This window comes from Peromyscus leucopus, chromosome 1 (genome assembly GCF_004664715.2).
Source record: "Peromyscus leucopus breed LL Stock chromosome 1, UCI_PerLeu_2.1, whole genome shotgun sequence".
In the NCBI taxonomy this organism is placed as follows: Eukaryota; Metazoa; Chordata; class Mammalia; order Rodentia; family Cricetidae; genus Peromyscus; species Peromyscus leucopus.
In genome coordinates this window covers 162,298,573-162,319,120 of record NC_051063.1, presented here as the reverse complement: position 1 = coordinate 162,319,120, position 20,548 = coordinate 162,298,573, and the positions used below count along the sequence as shown (strand labels likewise).

Below are 20,548 nucleotides of genomic sequence, written 5' to 3'. Positions count from 1 at the left end.
CCCTGCTCCACTCCCAGGGCCCCTGAGCTCTCAATGACAGATGCCCAAACCCTTCCTTGCAGGGCCACTCACAGAGGTGTCCCATTCCTTCAACACCAGGGTCCCCAGAACCTCAGAACTTAACTGCAGTCCCGAAGTTCCCGGTGTCTCCCGAACCCTGGAAGTGTGTAAGGACATTCACCTGCAGGTGGAGGCGTGCCGGGGGAGAGGTGAGAGCAGGGAATGCCCACTGAACTTCAGAAGAGACCAAGAAAGGCCACCTCTCTCCTGTTTTCATGCCCCTGAGCACGCTGGCTTCCCCAGGATGGCTCCTCTATTATTGTGGCTCCCTCTCCTTACATCCTTGGGGGTCTCACCTGCTTGTGAGTCCTGTTTCCTAAGTACCCCCGCCCTGACACCTCCAGAAGACATCAACACCCATCTCCTCGGATGCTCCTGTCCCCACCCTGTGCCCCAAATTCCTGAGGTTAGGCAACTGGAACACTTTTTGCATCCGTCTCACCTAGCCTCCCCCCTCCCTGATGTCCGGCTCTCTCTGTTTCAACACAGGCTCTCGCTCACAATTAAGCTTCATTACCTTATCGGAGGATAGGCCCTGAGTCACTGGAGGAGGGATCCTGGACTGCCCAGCCCTGCTACCTTCTCGGAACCTACAGTATAAGGGGCAGTGGCAAGAAGGAAGCCTCTGGAAAGCAGGGGAGCTGGGAACAGAGAGAGGAGGCTGTGGGTCCTGAGGGAGGTGGAGTCAGAAGCAGAGAGAGCAAGGCAGGAGGTCCCATAGTCCAGAGGAAGAGAGAAGGAACAAGAAACAGATTGGGCTGTAAAGATCCTGAGGGGAGAGATGAAGCTCCGGGGGTCCCTGGCCTGCCTGCTGCTGGCCCTCTGTCTGGGAAGCGGGGCAGCTAGCCCACTGCAGAGCGGAGGCGAGGGCACGGGTTCAAGTGCCGCACAAGGGGTGGGCGATGCCATCGGAGAGGCTGTGGGCGAGGGGGCGAAGGAAGCAGCCAGCTCTGGGATCCAGAACGCCCTTGGCCAGGGGCGCGGCGAGGAAGGTGGCTATGCACTGAGGGGGGCCAGAGGGGACGCTTTCGACCACAGGCTCGGGGAGGCAGCTCGATCTCTGGGGAATGCTGGGGACGAGGTCCGCAGACAGGCTGAGGATGTCGTTCGACGTGGGATGGATGCTGCCCACAACTCCGGGTCTTGGGTGAGTGGCTGGGAAGCTGGGTGTGCTGGTCGTGGCAAGAACTCGAGAAATGGGTCCAGGGTGAAGAGATGGTTCCTGGGTGGCTGTCTGGGACCGTTGCTTTGGTTGTCATGCATCTCCTCTCCTCTTCCTCCCCCCACCCCAGGATGGTGCCGGCTCCCTCTCTCTCTTATGATTGCCAGAGATGGGCACACTAAGGATGGGTGTATTGTCCTTTCAGGGGACGTCTGGAGGCCATGGAATGTTTGGCTCTCAAGGTGGTGCTGGCGGCCATGGCAATCCCGGTGGTCAAGGGACCCCCTGGGCCTCAGAAGGCAATTTTGGAACCAACTCTCAGGGTGGCTCTGTGGGTCAGGGTGGTGATGGCAGGTCCTTCAACTATGAGACCAATGCTCAGGTAAAGTCACCACCCAGATCCATCCCTCAGCCCTGCCCTCCCCACCCTACCTTGTAGTCTGGATCCTAAACTGGGTTTCGCCCTCCCTGCAGGGAGCTGTGGCTCAGCCTGGCTATGGGTCGGTGAGAGGCAACAACCAAAACTCAGGGGTAAGGTAGACGGGAAGGGTGGCCGGGTGTGTGCGACAGAGCAGGGGAGGGAAGGGATGGAGGTCACCATCCAGGGAAGAGGGAGAGCACTGGAAGGGGGCAAGGAAGCCGAGACCCAGGCAGCAGAGCGGCCGGGCCTGTGGTAGTGGCTTTGACATCTCTGCCCTTGTGGGGTCCCCTTCCATCCACAGTGTACCAACCCCCCACCATCTGGCTCCCGTGAAAGCAACTACGGGGTAAGAGGAGGCGTGGCCTGCGTTCAGGTCGGGGAAGGCTGGGATGCATTCCTTTCTAGGTGGCTGAGGGATGCGGGGACAAGGGCAAGTGTAGGGACCCTGCCCTTAGACAAGGTGCTGTTCTTCTGCAGGGAAGCAGCAGTGGTGGTGGCAATGGTGGCAGCAGTGGTGGCGGCAACGGTGGCAGCAATGGTGGCCACGGCAGCAACAGTGGCAATAGCCATGGCGGCGGCAGCCACGGCAACAGTGGCCACGGCAGCAGTCACGGCAGCAGCAGCCAAGGCAACAGCGGCAGCGGCAGTTCTGGTTCCCGGGTAAGTTTCTTCCTTGGGATGGGGTGACGGTCCTGATGGTGAGGACCCGGGCTCTGGGGTTTCTCTTACAGCTGTCACAACCCTAGAGTGGATGGCTTCAGTGACAGTGGTCATCCTGAGAGTCCTTCAGCCCTGGTTCCCCACCCTCCCAGCCCTAATTACAGGGTTCCTTATGAAGGGGCTCTGACTTCCTACACTGCCTACTCCCTTCCTGTGCGAACTGCCGTGGAGAGATAGCTCTGGCTCAGGTCTAACCTTTGCTCCTTGCTGAGTAGAACTGAGGGTGAGGAGAAGGAAGAAGACAGGCAGGCATAGGATAATATTGTTCTCTCCAGCACCTGGAAGGCTGAGGCAGGAGGATTCTGTGAGTTTGAGGCCAGCCAGGGCTACATCTCAAACAAAGCAAACAACTTGTTTGGGATGCTTGGGGAGAACGGGGGTGGGGGTGGGCTGTCGTCATGGAGACTCAACGACGGCTGTGGTGTAGACAACACTGGTCACTGCACATGTGAGGCCCCCATGTGACGGGCGAGAGAGCTAGAAGTGAGCACCCCAGAAATGAGCCCCAAGAGAGGTGCCCAAACTCGGGCCGCACAAATTTCCATAGGGATCAAAGGGGGCACATATGGAGGCTGCTGGCACGAGGTGGGCAGAGGGTGTTGGTCTAGCGTGTACAAGGTCCTGGGTTCCACCCCCAGGTCCATACAAGCCTAGTGTGGTGACTCATGGAATCCTAGCTCCCCGGGGGTGGCAGCAGGATCAGGAGTTAGGGTCATCCACGGCTACTTAAAATGAGTTCAAGGTTATTCTGGGCTACAGGAATGAATAGATGAATAAATAAGGCGCTGTTACATCACCAGTGGCTTTGTGTGCAGAGTCTGAGAGTGCCTCTCTCCCCATTCAGGAAATAGAGACGTCTAATTTTGATGAAGGCTATTCAGTCTCCAGGGTAAGGACTCTAGGGTCCCCTCTTTTTATTTTTATTTTGTAAGAAAGGGTGCATAAGGAAGGGCAGGGGTGGAACAGGCCCTAGCCTGTCCCCTAGCGGCAGCTTCTTTAAGAAATGTTTTGTGAGGTGTGTACGTGTATGTAGGTACCCGTTCATGAGTGCAGGAGCCCATGGCAGCTAGACTGATGGGCCCTGGCGCTGGAGTTACAGGCGGTCGTGAGAGTCCTGGGAACTGAACTTGGGTCCTCTGGAAGAGTATGTGTTCGTAACCTCTGAGTCATCTCTTCAGCCTCACCCACAGTGGCAGCTTCTTATAGTTGTGTGTGTGTGTGTGTGTGTGTGTGTGTGTGTGTGTGTGTGTGTGTGTGTGTGTTGGAGAACTAACAGCTCAGATTCCCCAAATCACTGCGTATTTCCAAACTCCGGGCCATACTTGGCCTTCTTTTACTGAAATTCAGTTGCCCCTAGCAACCGAAGGTGAGCGAAGAATGGAGGCTGGAGAGATGGCTGGGGAACTCTTGGGTCCCTTAGCACACACTTCTAAGACGTTATGCGGATTCTTTCCTTGCAGGGAACTGGCTCGTCCTCGGGCAGCAGAGGCGGAAGCGGTGGTGGAAACAAACCTGAGGTGGGTGGTCAGGGAGGGCATGTGGACACAGATGCTGGAAGAGGGGCCGGGGATGGGGCTTGGCTGAATATGGGGGTGTGGCTGTCTCCCAAGGGGAGCTGATTGCTGTACTGAGACCATGGGGGCTGAGATTGTAGGTCAGTGGGAGATTGAGAAAAAAAAAAATCTTTTCCTCTCACAGTGTGACAACCCAGGGGATGATGAGCGCTCGGCCGGAGGATCCAGGAGCCAGGTGAGAGTCAAACTCACTTGTCCAGTGGCAGCCTTTTGCCACTGTGGCCATGCCGTGGCCTCAGGAGCCCACTCAGCTCAGCCTCCTTACTGATGCTCACCTCCATCCCTCCATCCACCCCTTGGAGGGAACCCAAACAGAGACCCTTAAAATACCAAGTCTCTGAAGTCACAGTGGACAACCGGACAGCTTTCCTTCTCTCTCTCTCTCTCTCTCTCTCTCTCTCTCTCTCTCTCTCTCTCTCTCTCTCTCTCTCTGTGTGTGTGTGTGTGTGTGTGTGTGCCGCCAGGGATTGAACTGTGGGCCTTGTTCATACTAGGCAACCACTCTACCAATGGCCCACAGCTCTTCACTGGGGGGTTCTAGGCAGGGGCTCTACCACTGAGCTACACCCCCAGCCCCTCACTGGGGGATTCTAGGCAGGAGCTCTACCACTGAGCCATACCCCAGCCCCTCACTGGGGGATTCTAGGCAGGGGCTCTACCACTGAGTCACACCCCAGCCTCTCATTGGGGGATTCTAGGCAGGGGCTCTACTACTGAGCCACACCCCAGCCCCTCACTGGGGGATTCTAGGCAGGGGCTCCACCACTGAGCCACACCCCAGCCCCTCACTGGGGGATTCTAGGCAGGGGCTCCACCACTGAGTCACACCCCAGCCCCTCACTGGGGAATTCTAGGCAGGGGCTCCACCACTGAGCCACACCCCAGCCCCTCACTGGGGGATTCTAGGCAGGGGCTCTAATTGCTGAACCACATCCTCAACCCCTCAGTGCTGGGTTCTAGGCAGATGTTCTACCATGGAACTAGTCTTTCTTTTCTTTTCTTTTCTTTTCTTTTCTTTTCTTTTCTTTTCTCTTCTCTTCTCTTCTCTTCTCTTCTCTTCTCTTCTCTTCTTCTCTTCTCTTCTCTCCCTCCCTCCCTCCCTCCCTCCCTGCCTTCTTTCTTTTAAGACAATATCTCACTAACAGGATCAGTCCAGACTGGTCTCAAACTCACAGAAATCCTTTTGCCTTAGCCTTGTAAGTGCTGGGATTACAGACATAAATCACCAAGTCCAGCTTCTTTTTAGTTTTTACCTTGAGACAGGGGCTCACTAAGTTCCTCAGACTGGCCTTGAACTCCCTAAACAGTAGCTCAAACAGGCCTTAGACTTGGATGGCAAACTCTCAGGCATTATGCTTTGCTTTATATCCAGATGAGGCTGGGAGGAATCCAGGCGGAAACCAGTCCGACTTCATTCACTTGTTTTTGAGAAAGGCTCTCACTCGAGCCCAGGCTAACTTCACACTTTTGATCCTCCTGCCTCCGTCTCTTGAGTGCCACTATGTCCACTGTCAGCCCGTTTTAGAGACAGTCATTCCAAATGTCCCATCCCTGGCCAGTGACCAGAATCCAGCGAACTCCAGTAGAGGAGCAGAACACATACACACTTTCCTAGTTATTCTGGAAATCGGGGCACTAAGGTCAGCACCCCCAGTGATGCTGGCTGAGTAAGTGTGACATTCCCGTCCCACACCTAGAGGTCTTGTGCAAAATGCAGGTTGAGCCAGCAGATCTGGGGTGGGGCTGGGACTCACAGTTTCTCATCCGTTCCTTGGGGATGCTGTGGCTGCTGGGCTGGGCCCTGGTGGCAGCAGAGGTCGTTGAGCAAGGGGCAGGATGAGATGGGGGAAGACGGAGAGGCGGGGGAGGCTGAGCACAGGCAGCTCCCGAAGAACGTGAATATTAGGGTGCTAACTTTTATGGGTTCCCAGATTTGAAGAGCAACTCTTTCTTTGTTAACTCTTGTTTCTTTATTTATTTATCATTTATTTTTTAAATCAGTTTTAAGAACACAGGAGTCAGCTGGGTGTGGTGTCTCAAGCCTTTAGAGCCTGCACTTGGCAGGCAGAGGCAGGCAGATCTCTGTGAGTTCCAGGCCAGTCTGGTCTATGCAGAGAAACCCTGTCTTGAAAAACAAACAAACAAACAAACAGACAGACAGACAGACAAACAGACAAGAAGAAGAACAAAGGGAGTCAATAACATCACTGTTTCGATGGTCTCTGACACTGGTGTATTATTTTAAATGTCGATTATTTTCTAGTAATTAGAAGTACTTACCTATTTTTTCTGCTTTTCTTTCTTTTATGGTACTTTAGCAGAGAACAGGGAGGCCCCAGAGGTCCCAGGGGACATTAGGGCACAGGGACAGCAGCATTTGAGCATAGATACTCTGCTTGCAAATAAAACAGTAGTCACAAGTCAGTAGCAACTAACAGGGCAGGTATCCTGCATCCGGGCCAGGTCCCCAGCGAGCTCTGGGAACGAGGAGCAGACAATGGAGCTGCTGACTTTGGCTGAGCAGCATACCCACATACCGTGTGCCGCTTCAACCCACAGGCTCACCGGCTGCCGCTCCCTTTCCGCCCAGTGCAGACACCAGCCCATCTGGAGTTTCTAGTCTGTCAGTTTAGTCCAGCAGCCTGGCCAGGGGAAGATTCAGTTGACTTAGAGGCAATGGCACTTCTCACTGGGTTCTGGAGAAATAAATATTAACAGAGGGTGACGTACTATTAAGTGTAAGTGAGCAGTCACTGGCCCACAGGGGAGAGGTTGAAGTAGGATCTGGTAGAGTCACGGGAGAGAAGACGCTGTCCACACTTCCCTGTCCACCCCTGCACCTGTCTGTCCTGCCCTCTCCTCCCAGACTGACGTCTGCACTTTATGTCTCCATAGGAAAGCAGAGAAAGCAGCCGTCTCCTTGGGGGCTCCCACGACTACCAGGTGAGTCAGGGGACAGCGGGGCAGCTTAGCAGAAGGGACGGTGGGGAGTGGGACAGAATGTCAAGAGACAAAAATACCGATTTCTTCTCCCAAGCTAAACTGCTGAGTGACTACCAGCAAACCAAAATGGCCACTGGGACCTCCCTCCCTCCTTCCATTTGGGATCAGAGCCATACTGATGGCAGATGTGATATCAGTCAAAAGGAAAAAGAACAGAGACTAGGCCTGAAGGCAAGACTTACAATCCCAGTTACTAGGGAGGATGAGGCAGGAGGATCACAAATTCAAGGACTGCCTGGTCTATAGAGTGTGTTCAAGGCCATTCTAGGGCAACTTAGAGAAATCCTATTTTAAAAAGCAAAAGAGAACCAGGGCATGGCTCAGTGGTAGAACCCTTGCCTAGAATCCCCTAGTGAGGGGCTGGGGTGTGGCTCAGTGGTAGAGCCCCTGCCTAGAATCCCCCAGTGAGGGGCTGGGGTGTGGCTCATTGGTAGAGCTCCTGCCTAGAATCTCCCAGTGAGGGGCTGGGGTGTGGCTCAGTGGTAGAGCCCCTGCCTAGAATCCCCCAGTGAGGGACTTGGGTGTGACTCAGTGGTAGAGCCCCTGCCTAGAATCCCCCAGTGAGGGGCTGGGGTGTGGCTCAGTGGTAGAGCCCCTGCCTAGAATCCCCCAGTGAGGGGCTGGGGGCATAGCTCAGTGGTAGAGCACCTGCCTAGAATCCCCCAGTGAGGGGCTGGGGTGTGGCTCAGTCATAGAAGCTCCTGCTCAACATATGTGAGACTCTAGGTTCAGTTTCCAGTGATACCTGTCCGCTTAATAGAGATCAACAGAATATACATGCATATACATATATATGCACATATATACATACAGACATACATATATGTACATTTAAATGTGCTTAATAAGTAAGTATTGAGAAGAGGAAAGTTGCTGAACTTTGGGTATAAAGATAGGGGTTAAAAGTCAGGTCCACCACTCATCATCTAGGCTTTTTCAGGCAAGTCAATTGACCTCTCTGAGTCTGGCTCCCTAGCATAAGAAGGGACAGTGAACCCTGACCTGCCCATCTTCCTTAGCTACTGTTGACTTCTCTGTATCATAATCAAACTGAAGTAATGCAGGGTCTAGACGGCAGGCCAGTCTAGAGGCCCTGTTGGCCACTTCTGGAGAAATGAAGTCATTGCAAATCCATCCCACGCTGTGCTAGGTGCTAGGAGCCCAGTGGGACCACACATTACCTCTCATCATTTTCACTGGCCTTTGTTGGGGCAGGGCAGAAGGAAGTGGAGGCAAAAATGTGACCATTAGACATGGTGGCGGATCACTGTAACCACTGTAGACCTGGGAGGTTGACACAGGAAGATCACTGCCAAGTTTGGGGCCAGCCTGGGCTACAAAGTGTGTGCATGTCTCGAGAGATCGGGTCAGCTGTGTGGTTGGAGTCATTCGTCTTTTTGAGCTGGGAGTTCAGGAGTGCGAGAGAGAAGAGAAAAGGCTATGGCGAGAAGGAGAGACGCAGGGCCATTGGTGGAGATGGGTGGGCCTGGGCTAGACTGGCAGGCACTCGTGTGATGGTGAACATGAGCCTTGAACATGGCTTCCTTCCCCTCCCCAGGAGCATGGGTCCAATGGGAATGGTGAATACAATGAAGCCGTCAGTGGACTCAAAGCTGTGGTGAGTGGAGCCCTTACTCCACTTCGGGCCGGGACTGGGGTGTCGGGCATCCTTGTGTCTTGTTCCTTCCTGACACCCCCATCTCCTGCCTCTGCCTCTTGCTCACAAAGTGGACTCCTAACTTCCTGCTGTTTCTCATCCATTCCTTAGAACTCCGACCCGTCTTCCTTGCCCTTCAACTTTGACAGTTTCTGGGAGGTAAGCTGCTTGCCCCCCCCCCAGGAGAAGCACCCCCACTTCCTCAGTCCTTCACGTCCCAAGAGAAAGCCATGGTCTTGACCTTTTCTTTAAAGTGTTTAAATTTTACTTTCATTTTATACCTATGAGTGCTTCACCTCCATATATGTCTGAGTACCGCATGTGTATCTGGCAGCCGCAGAGGCCAGAAGAGGGCATTAGATTTCTTGGAACTGGAATTGGAGATGGCTGTGAACCACCATGCGGGTGCTGGGAATAGAACTCAGATCCTTTGGAAGAGCATCCAGTGCTCTTAACCTTTTCTGGCCTGAAAAACAAAACAAAAGAAAACAAAACAAAAAGCCAGACATTGCTTCATGATCTGATTTGGACATTTCTTTTTGTTTTTTCTGCAGAATTTTAAATCCAAGTTGGGTTTCATTAACTGGGATGCCATAAACAAGGTAAGGACCGGAAGGCCGTGCCCTGATGGTTTGAGAGCAGAGGACCAGAGAGAGAAGAGCTAGACATCTTCACGATGAGGCAGGAGAATAGTAATCATGATCATTTGCCAAATGATCAAACCAAATGCATCTATGTGGGGAGCCAATGGAGACTTGGAAAGATAGGGTGAATTAGGAAATCGTTGGGTCCTGGCAATGAGCAGAGGAGATGACTGTCTTTAATATCTTAATGTGAAGAACCAGGTGACTTCTCAGCCTCAGTCTCCCCTTTAGACCTGTGAGGTACAGGTTTGTCATCTCTGCAACTGGGAAGACAAAGCAACAGGATTGGCAAATTGAAGGCCACCCTGGACTCAAAGAGTGAGTTCACAGCTTGCTTGGGCAATTTAAGAGATGATATCTCAAATTTAAAGTCCATCAGTGAAGGTCTGTCTTGAAACTCAGTGGTAGAGCCCCTGCCTAGAATCCCCCAGTGAGGGCCTGGGGGTGTGGCTCAGTGGTGGAGCTGCTTACCTAGCACTGGTGAAACTCTGGGTTCAATACCAGCTCTACACAAAAGGGATTAGGCAGACTGAGTAGGCATGATCCTAGGGAATTCACTGAATGGGGAGTCACGTGGACCTACAAGGTCATATGTAGATTGAAAAACCAAGAGAGACAAGGAGAATGGACAGGAAGCTCCTGAGTACCAGATGTGTGACAGGTCTTGGGAGTGACCCTGCTCACATATAATCCTCACAGCTGGAGCAGTGAGACCCTTCCTTCTTCTCCCATCCTACCCTTCCCTTTCACAGTGGATGCACTTAGACAGGACAGTTTGACATCATGATAGCTTGATGGGAAATGAGAGGGATGAAAGAAAAAGAAAAATCTAAATTCCCCAGGCAGAAACCGTGACAATGGATGGCAAATAGTGCCCGTTTAGACCACTTTTTAAAATGTTTACCTTTCTTAAAAATTTAAAATTTTCTTATTTGTGTGTCTCTTTCTGTGTGTTGGGGAGTGGTACCCATGGAGGCCAGAAGAGGGCATTGGATTCCTTGGAGCTGGAGTTACAGGCAGTTGTGAGCTGCCTGATGTGGGTGCTGGGAACTGAATTCTGACCTCTGCAAGAACAAGTACTCTTAAATCCTGAGCCGTCTCTCCAGCCCTAATTTTAGTTCAAAGAATTCATTTTTTTTTCAGTGCTTGGAATTGAACCTAGGGCCAAAAGAGAGCTAAACACAGTGCTCTACCATTGAGCCACACCCCCAGCCCCTCACTGGGGGATTCTAGGCAGGGGCTCTACCACTGAGCCACACCCCCAAGTCCTCCCTGAGGGATTCTAGGCAGGGCTCTACCACTGAGCCACACCCCAGCCCCTCACTGGGGGATTCTAGGCAGGGGCTCCACCACTGAGCCACACCCCCAACCCCTCACTGGGGGATTCTAGGCAGGGGCTCCACCACTGAGCCACACCCCAGCCCCTCACTAGGTTATTGTATGCAGGTGCTCTACCACTGAGCCACACTCCCAGGCCCTCACTGGGGGATTCTAGGCAGGGGCTCTACCACTGAGCCACACCCCCAGCCCCTCACTGGGGGATTCTAGACAGGGCTTTACCACTGAGCCATACCCCAGCCCCTCACTGGGGGGTTCTAGGCAGGGGCTCCACCACTGAGCCACACCCCAGCCCCTCACTAGGTTATTGTATGCAGGTGCTCTACCACTGAGCCACACTCCCAGGCCCTCACTGGGGGATTCTAGGCAGGGGCTCTACCACTGAGCCACACCCCCAGCCCCTCACTGGGGGATTCTAGACAGGGCTTTACCACTGAGCCATACCCCAGCCCCTCACTGGGGGGTTCTAGGCAGGGGCTCCACCACTGAGCCACACCCCAGCCCCTCACTAGGTTATTGTATGCAGGTGCTCTACCACTGAGCCACACTCCCAGGCCCTCACTGGGGGATTCTAGGCAGGGGCTCTACCACTGAGCCACACCCCAGCCCCTCACTGGGGGATTCTAGGCAGGGGCTCTACCACTGAGCCACACCCCAGCTCCTCACTGGGGGATTCTAGGCAGGGGCTCTACCACTGAGCCACCTCTCTAGCATTCTTTTTCACTTTTTATTTTGAGACAAAGTTCCATTAAGTTGTGAAAGCAGTCCTTAAACTCATGATCCTCCTGCCTCAGCCTCCTGAGTAGCTAGAATGACAGGCCTGAGATGCCAGGCTCAGGAGAGTTGGAGGGTGTTAAGAAACAACAGTACACACCCAAGAGATGGGGTGGCCTTATCATGAGTCACCAAGACACATTTAAAAAATATATCTATAAATTACTTGCCAAAGTTTAAAAATTGGGTGACTTCACCTAGTGCCTTAGGTGCCTGGCTTATCTTGAATGATTTGGCCTCTCTGGGACGCCCCTTCATGGGACAGAGTGGTCCTACTTTATGCTGTGGACCCTTGTTCTCTAGAAGCTACTCTGAGCCTGTCTGTCAAGCTTTCCAGCCACCTGATTGGCCCTTTGAGCTGCTGAAATTTTAATCCTTATCCTAAAACATCCTTCCCAAGACTTGGGGTCTCTGTGGGAGAGTGGGCCGTGGTGAAATGGGAACAGAATTGTCCAAAGCTCAGGAAAACCTGCTTGACTTTTGAGGGATGAGGTGAAGGTAGGAGAGATGCGTGTTTTCCAGTGGCAATAAGTTTCTGGTTTAAATGGACAAAATAGATTCTCTTTTATTTTTGTGCTTTATTATTTAACTTTGAGACAGAGCCTCCCAATGTAGCTCAGGCTAGCCTTGAACTCACTCGGTAGCCCAGGTTTACCTCAAACCTGAGCGTTTCCTGACTCAGCCTCCTGAGTGCTGGGCTTCCAGGCACAAATAGCATGCCTGGAAAGAGAGGTCTGTTTTTTAAGAAAACAGTTTCCGGTGGGGCAAGCCTCGTTGCTGTGGTCCTTGGGGACTAAGGATCCCCTAGGAGGCCAGGACACAGGCTGACACGTCACCAAGCATTTTTGCCCATCTGGGGAATGCTAGCTAGGTGGGATTCACAGGGACTGACCTCTCAGCAGGCCAGTCTGGAAGAAGGGGGAGGCGGAGCTGGGCAGGAGAGGGCACCCAGCTCTAGTCTTCCCCAGTGGGAAGGAGAGGAGGGAGCTGAGCACTTCAGCCAGTGGGGTGAGGGAGAGGACCTGGGGTTTGTGTGGAGTGAGGACAGTCTTAGATGATCCATGCAGAACCTGAGGGCAGGGTTCCCTCGCAGCCCCGGCCCCTGTCCACTGCCCCCCCAGAGATCCCGACCCCTCTAGCTTCCTCTTAGAACCCATTTCTCTGCTCAGGACAAAGGGAGCTTTCGCAAACCATGACCACCAGACGAGGAGCTGCCAGCTGGATGGGAGTCCCACCATGCCCTCACCCCGACTCTCACCCTGGCCCCTGGAAATAAACCATAGCTCTCCCACACTGCCGGTCTCTGCTCCTTTCTTCGCCTCCAGTGTTGTCCTGGGAGGGGGCAGGGAGATGTGCTGGTGACTGTGGTAGCCCTGGGTCCTGAGGGGCTCGTGAGGGACAGAGCTGGGCGTGGGCAGGCACACAGCACGGACAACTAGCCAGTCTCTCTCTCTCCATTTCCAGGTTCTGGGGTCCCTAGGGACTCCCAGCATGCCTTTCACACATTAGTTCCGAGGCAGGAGTGGGGGTCAGGGCTCCCTGCTAACCTGTTCCCCATCTTTTGTTCACAGGGCCGCCTCCCGTCCCCCAGCACGCGAGCCTTACTCTACTTCCGCAGACTCTGGGAGGTAGGAGAAGTCCTGCTTTCCAAAGACCTGGGGAACTTGACCATCATGCCCCTACCATGTGTCCCGCACAGCAGCTGTAGCCACCTACCACAAACATCGTTCCTCGTTTGGGGGTGTTTGTTTCATTTCTGCAATCCTGGGGATCCAACTGGAGCTTTGCATGTGCTGAGCAAGCCCGGTTACTAAGCGACACCCCCCAGCTCCTCCCTCACTTTTTTTCAACTGTTATTGTATGTTTCTGAGGGGGGGATCTCACCATGTAGCCCTAGCTGGCTTTGAACTCGCTAGCTGGCCCAGGCTGGCCTTGAATTCACTGTGTGACCTGGGCTAGCTTGGCACCCAAATCCTCATGTCTTGGCGTTCGGAGTGCAGGGGTTCTGGGTGTGTACCCCGCACCTGACGACTCTTCTCATCTCTGAGATAGGCCATCTCATTATATTTTATCCCCAACACTATCTCAGATTCAAGCACCCTCAGCTTCCCAAATGCTTATCTTCACCCAAGCCCAAGCCACACCTGGCCCTCCCTGCGGCCACCTGGCACCGGCCCAGTGTGCTTGCTGTCTTTTCCTCCTCTCAGTTCTGACACCACGGACACTCTCTCATCCATTCTTCTCCTTCCAGAATTTCAAACGCAAAACTCCCTACTTCAACTGGAAACAGATTGAGGTAAGGGGGTTGACAGAACTTCTCATTTTGGGGTGAGGCAACTTAGCTGTGTGGACTCAGGGTGGGCAGTCCGTGACAGATGGCTTACTGACATCCCTGCCCGCCCGGGTTTCCTCCTGCCCCTGGTGAGGGAGGAGAACGTCCCTTCCCACTTTTTTTGGTTTGTGCAATCCCGAGTTGGGTGGAGCAGGAGAGAAGCTATGAGTCAGGAGTGAGGTGGGAGGGGTCTCCGTAGGATAAAATCCCAGGGCCAGAGGCTTGGGCCTCATTACACCAGAGCAGAACCATGAAGCCAGGCACTGTCTCGGTTCTGCTGCTTATGCTGCTGGGCGTGGCCTGGCGCGGAGACAGCCACAGCTGGGTGGGTACCAGGGAAAGTGGGTGGAGGGGAGACCCCAAGATGGGGAGGAAGAAAGGACTTGGGGTCAACTCTCAAGCGACGGCAGAGGGGTACAGGGGAGGACGCTGAGGGGAATCAGGCGTTCAGGTGGGTGCGGGAGGCCTGAACAGCTGGGTCTTGGGGAGAATGAGCAGGTCCACTGTGTCATCTAGAAAGCCACACGGCAATGCTGAATGGCCAGTGGCCTTTGGGAACCAGAACTGAGACAAGGCTGTCTGAGTTCCTCATGCACACATGTGGGACCTGAGTTACTACAGTGTAATTTTTTTCAAGAAAAGCTAGAAATCTGATTTTAAATCATTTGCAACTATGTTTTTTTTTTTTTTTAAAAGAAGATCAAACAAAAAGTGTCTAGAGGCCTGTGAGTGACCAGTTTGTGACTTCAGTGTCAGAGCTGGTAGTGGAGCTAAGACTCAGTGTCAGGGGGCCGGGGGTGTGGCTCAGTCGTGGAGCCCCTGCCTAGAGTCCCCCAGAAAGGGGCTGGGGGTGTGACTCAGTGGTAGAGCTCCTGCCTAGAATCCCCCAGTGAGGGGCTGGGGTGTGGCTCAGTGGTGGAGCCCCTGCCTAGAATCCCCCAGTGAGGGGCTGGGGTGTGGCTCAGTGGTGGAGCCCCTGCCTAGAATCCCCCAGTGAGGGGCTGGGGTGTGGCTCAGTGGTAGAGCCCCTGTCTAGAATCCCCCAGTGAGGGTTGGGGTGTGGCTCAGTGGTGGAGCTCCTGATCCTGGGTTTGATCCTTGTTGTCTGTGTCAGATGTGAGGAGCTATGGGAATCGTACTGAAACTGCTTTAAATGCTTCCTTGCCTGTCTTCCCTTTCCTGGGCACTCACCTAATCACTGAGCTTTAGGCATCTCATGGAGAGTAACATCCAGTATAGCAGGATCAAGAGGCCTATAGGGAGATGCGGTGTCTGCCAGCACATGGCTGCCTGGAACTGAGGGACACATGTGGGTTCATCTCCTTTGTTATTCTAGCACCATCTCCACTCAGAGCTTCCAACCATGCAGCACCTGTGGGGGTGGTGTGTGTCCCACACTGTGACATCTGTGGGGTGGTGTGTGTCCCACACTGTGGCACCTGTGAGGTGGTGTGTGTCCCACACTGTGGCACCTGTGAGGTGGTGTGTGTCCCACACTGTGGTATCTGTGGGGTGGTGTGTGTCCCACACTGTGGCACCTGTGAGGTGGTGTGTGTCCCACACTGTGGTATCTGTGGAGGTGGTGTGTGTCCCACACTGTGGCATCTGTGGAGGTGGTGTGTGTCCCACACTGTGGCATCTGTGGAGGTGGTTTGTGTCCCACACTGTGGCATCTGTGGAGGTGGTGTGTGTCCCACACTGTGGTATCTGTGGGGTGGTGTGTGTCCCACACTGAGGCCCCTGTGGGGTGGTGTGTGTCCCACACTGAGTCACTTGTGGAGGTGGTGTGTGTAGGGGTGGTGTGTGTCCCACACTGTGGCATCTGTGGAGGTGGTGTGTGTCCCACACTGTGGCATCTGTGGAGGTGGTGCTGTTTCCCAACTCTCCACCATTGCTCCCAATCCTGAGTGTGGAAATCTGTGTCCTCTATCTCTCTGGGCCATCGGCATCTTCCAGTCCTACTGGACTTAGCTGGGACCATTACAGGGGTGGGGAGGGATAGGCAGAGCCCCAAGAGGAAGTAGAGCTGAGGCAGTGGCATGTCTGGGCTTTGGATGCTGGCAAGGCCTGGAGGGCCGCGGAACTGCTGACCACAGCTTCTGGCCCCTTTTTAGGACTCAGATCTATCATCGCTGCAGAAGAGGGCAGGGGGCGCTGATCAGGTGAGTCCCTGTCCACAGGCTCCCCTGGAAAGCCCTGGGTCTCTCTCTCTCAGCCCCATTCTCAAGGCTGGCTAATCTGAAATTCTCTCCGTTACTCCTCCTCCACCTCATAGTTTTCTCAGCCTGAAGCAGCAAGACAAGAGCTGTCAGCTGTCACAGCCAAGGCAAGCTATCTCCTCCCCTGACCCCTAACTTAAATGCCACCCTTCTCCTGGTCACCTACGCTTGCCTCCCCTGTCACACTTGGGGAGTTGGGATAGGGACCAGGGAGGAGGAGGAAGGACCTGACGGGGTGATAGGGACCAGGGAGGAGGAGGAAGGACCTGATGGGGTGGGCTCCAGTTGGTCCTGTGGGGTAACATGAAAGAAAGCCCACGTTACAAAGCGCGGGCTTCTAAGAAACCTGTTGTCTGGGCAAAAAAGTGTCGTGTTTATTACATAGTGAAATGCCATCTTCCCGTCCCTCTGCACCCGCACACCCCTTTGTTCCCCCCAGAACTACTACAATAACCCGCAGGGGAATCCTACTTACAACTGGCAATACTATGCCAAGACCACTCCCAAGGTGAGTTTTGAAAAAGCTCTGTCTCTCTCTCTCTCTCTGTGTGTGTGTGTGTGTGTGTGTGTGTGTGTGTGTGTGTGTGTGTGTACACACGCACGCTTGGAGCAGGGAGAGGCCTGCCTCCTTTCTCCATCACACTGCTTTGTAAGGGGGCCCCCAGTGTATGCCCCCGCCCACTGCCCTGAGAGATGCTTGGAGGTATGTGCAGGGAAGACACCTGGCAACAAGATGCTTCCATACGGACAGATTACAGCCACCAGGCCAGACACACAGACTTGCTTCATAGTGTGGCTTTCTTGCCCTTTGTGGCGTGGAGGAAAGCAGCCTAGCACATCCTAGAAGCTAAGCTTAGGGACCCTTGGTTGGTGGGAAATTGAATTCTTTGTGCCTCAGAGGAAATTAAAAGAAAAAAAAGGTGGGGCGTGGACAACTGAGAGGTTTGTTTTGCACAGTTGCAGAGAAGGCAGTCTTAGGGGCCCACGAGCTGGCTCAGCAGGTAAAGGTGCTTGCTGCTAAGCCTCACAACCTGAGATCGATCCCCTGGACCCACACGGTGGGAGGAGAGAACTGACCTTTTCATGTTGTCCTCTGACCTCTACTTGTGCACTGTGGCCCAAATACTCTTACAAAACAGACAAATAACAAACAACAAGTCAGAAGGCATTCTTAGGGGTTAGGGGTGCGGCTCTATGGCAGAGGGCCCATCTAGCAGAGGAAAGGCCCTGGGCTCCGTTCCTAGCATTGCACCCAACAGCCAGCCAGCCAACCAGTCAGGAAATAAGCCAGGTGATATTAGAACACCAGAGAGTGATGTGGTAGACACTAATGAGGCTTGAAAAGAAAAGCCAGACCAGCAACTTCCTTCCATTTCCCAGAACACTGAGGCCCTGGCGAAAGAAACCGCTTCTAAGATTCGAGAACTCGGAGCTTGGTGGCCTATCACCCAGCTACTTGGGTTAGGGTGGGGCTGGTGGCTGAGGCAGGAGGATCACAAGTTCAAGGACTACCTGGGCTCCAGAGTTCAATCTAGCCCAGTCAACTTAGAGAGATTCTGTCTCATAAAGGTCAGAAAAAGAGCTAGGGATGTACTCAGCGGTAGGATGCTAGCCTAGTCTGTGTGAGGCATTTTACTTGGCAGGAAATGCCACCATAGGCTGACTTCCATCTACCCCATGGACAGGAGAGATCTCCTCCTATTCCTCCATTGTGTTGTGGGTTTGGGGGGCATTATTCAGTATCATCCTGGATAAAATGTATGCTCCGGGGGAAAATCCACAGACTGAGTATCCTCAACCAGCCTGAAGGACCTTGCTGATAATGTTGGCTTGTGCCCACCAGAGGGGACCTTGGGGAGCCTGAGGCCAAGGTAGAGCCTAGAGAGGGCTGCCATGGCCTCATGTCACCTTCTTTGATCTTCTCTTTCCAGGGAGGAGTCACGCCTTCATCATCCTCGGTGAGTATGGGGGGTTGAGAGGACGCAGCTGGAGACAGAGGGACCTGACTGAGGCTGCTGAGGGTGGAGGTCACAGTGTGAGGTCTACTCAGCCATTCCCTTGTCCCACAGGCTTCCCGGGCACAGCCTGGCCTGCTGAAGTGGCTGAAGTTTTGGTAGGTAAGTGTCAGAGTGAGCCGCACAAGTGGGCTGAATGTCAGGAGTAGGAGTGCCCTCTGGGGCAGCCTGAGAGCTGGGCATTTCTGTGGACTTCGGTGAACAGCAGCAGCAGCAGAGCAAAAGTCAGGTTTCCTCGGGTGGATACAGAAGAGGGGTACCCTCTTTGTGGGACCTGGAAAAATGGTCCAGGACACATGGGACTGTGTGTGAGTGAGGATGAAGGGCTGAACAGAGAGGGAACCACACAGACACAGAACCAAGGAGAAGGCTGGTCTGTGGTGCTCACAGACGGGCAAGCCTTCTAGGAGGCCAAGGTTCAGAGGCATGATGAAGTAAGGCCCCAGGCGGAAGTCTGTTCTTCTTGGTGAGGTTTTTGTTTTGCATTTTTGAGACAGGGTCTTTCTGTATAGCTTGGGGTGGCTTCGAACTACTAATTTCTCTCACCACAGCCTCCCAGGTGCTGGTGGCACAGGTGTGTACCACCATGCCTGGCCTGGAAAGGTTACTGAGCACCTCAGTGAGACCACAAAATTTGTTTCATGAGGAGACTGAAGGTGGGCAGGGTAGGAATCTTCGTGAAAGAGTTCGTCCCCATCGACGTGGGCATGGCTGTGATCTACTGTTTATTTTTCTCCTCCTTTCGTGTTTTTTCTTCTAGAAAATTTCTTCTAGCCACTGCTGACACTTCATGAACACAGGTCTTCAGGGAGCTTGATTGTACTTACCCACAGTCCTCTCTGCTGGGACAGAGCTACCTGGGTGTTGACAACCTCCACATCATCCCACCTAGGGACCTGGTTTACCTGTTCTCATCCTCCTCATTTGGCTGTGGTGTCTCGGAGACAAATCAGCCTCGTCGAATAACCAGTGTCTTCCCCTTCTCCCGTTTGTGACGGGAAGTTCCCATAATGCACTAGGAACTTCCTGCTTTCAAGCTTCTTCGTGGAAATAAAACACGACTTTGTTTTCCCAAGACTTTCTCCACGTGTTATTCTTCAATACAACCCGGCTGACCTGGGTGTGGGGGAATGGAAGGATGGGTTTCTGGCTGAGAACCTTTTTCCTGAGTGTAGAATGAGAGATGTGGTTAGCTGGAGCGAGATGAGACCTGGGCTTAGGTTCGGGTAACACGGGTCGCAGCTAGCTGACGGACGGCTTCATGCAAGTTTCTCCACCTTCCAAAACAAGTTTTGCCTAGCATACAAATACCGTGCTTACAGTAGCTGTAGGTGTTTGGTGGCCTGAGGAGGCTGTTCAAAACGCCAGACCAGTTCTGGGGGTGGGACACACAGGGACAGGGCAGGGCAGACCAGCTGTTAGGGTCCAAGAGAAGCCCCCAAGAAAGACCAACAGTCATGTATGCAATTTAGCAAGGGCGTTTATTTCCAAAACATGCTGGGGTGGCAAATAGCGACCCCAAAGGGAGTCGCAGCTCCTTTTAAGCGGAGTTGGGGGAATTCAAGGGAGGAGGGATTAATCTGGTGCTGATTGGTGGAGGAAAGATTGGTCTGGGGGCTGATTGGTTGAAGGCTGTAGGAGTTAGGGGTTTGTGGACCGGAGGGTAGGAAAAGCTGTCTTTAGCTAGCAGACGGCTGGGGGAGCATCTGCTGAGCCGGCAGAAGGCTGGGAGGCATCTGCTGATTGGTTGCCCCTGAGTTGTGGTCTTCCCGAGAACTGCTTGCTGAGCTCCAGCCAGTTCCAGTTAACCAAAACTAGGGCCTGGTCCCTGGCAGGGCTGTTAAAACCTGACTTGGCTCTGGTCTGGCTCCCCAGCCCTCTCACCAGCAAGGACTGGTGGAGACTATTCTGGGCGTGTCGTAACACGGTTGGCTGGGGACCGGCAGGTGGTGGCAGCGTGTAGGAAGCTGGGGAAGGAAGGAAGGAAGTCACTACTGTGCCGTGCAACCCCTGCTGTGCCGCTGAGGAAGGCGGGTGGTGAACCAGCGGGAGCCGCTCGGGCACTGGGCACAGGCTGAGGAGCCCCTGGGACAGGCCAGACAGCACTGTGTTTCATGGAACTGGTACAGACTGCCCAAGCGGAGGGGCCCCTGCCTCTGTCCTCCCACCCCCATATCCATGGAGGGGAGCAGGAAGTCAGAGAAAGAAGAAATCCTGCGAGTTGAGCGAGTCCTGTGCCATTTGCAAGTTCGCTAAGCGCTTGGCAACACTGCCTTCGGTTGTAGTTAGACACAAGGCCTCAAATAAGTTGTGAACCAGTGAACGAAACGTGGCCCTACGCTGATTCAGGCAAGCCACCTGATCAAGCCGGTGGAAATGCAGGCGTACTGGCTGGCTGTCTTCCCCTTAATTTGCTTCTTAGATTGAGGCTCCGGGTAGCTCTCAACTGTGTGGAGGGCCTTGCAGTACCTCGTCACAGCCACATGGGGGAAGACGAGGAGCTGTCCCTGGGAGAAGCCGGGTCCTCACTGGTGACAGGGCTTCCTGTGTGCGAATGGGAATGGGAAATGGTTGGGAACCCAGGTCTCCTGGGGCCAGTCCCCGAGGGGACCAAGGAACTAGGATCAAG

At 53.8% G+C, this 20,548-nt stretch overlaps 1 protein-coding gene across 3 annotated transcripts; it reads left to right on the top strand.

The window, feature by feature from the left end:
• Window positions 1-571: 571 nt before the first annotated feature.
• Window positions 572-18,994, top strand: Dmkn (dermokine). Of its 3 annotated transcripts, XM_028855262.2 has the most exons (20): window positions 572-1,207; window positions 1,428-1,604; window positions 1,697-1,753; window positions 1,945-1,989; window positions 2,121-2,303; window positions 3,208-3,252; window positions 3,824-3,880; window positions 4,062-4,112; window positions 6,833-6,880; window positions 8,499-8,558; window positions 8,709-8,756; window positions 9,152-9,199; window positions 12,925-12,981; window positions 13,605-13,649; window positions 15,800-15,847; window positions 15,961-16,011; window positions 16,344-16,412; window positions 17,836-17,862; window positions 17,974-18,021; window positions 18,680-18,994. In XM_028855262.2, the coding sequence occupies exons 1-19, from the start codon at window positions 842-844 to the stop codon at window positions 18,019-18,021; spliced, it is 1,530 nt and encodes a 509-aa protein (XP_028711095.1). In that variant the 5' UTR covers window positions 572-841; the 3' UTR covers window positions 18,680-18,994. The 3 variants fall into 3 exon arrangements, with proteins under 3 accessions (XP_028711095.1, XP_037058169.1, XP_028711096.1); XM_037202274.1 differs by lacking the exon at window positions 3,208-3,252; XM_028855263.2 differs by lacking the exons at window positions 572-1,207; window positions 1,428-1,604; window positions 1,697-1,753; ... (9 more) ...; window positions 12,925-12,981; window positions 13,605-13,649 and adding an exon at window positions 13,904-14,010.
• Window positions 18,995-20,548: the final 1,554 nt, after the last annotated feature.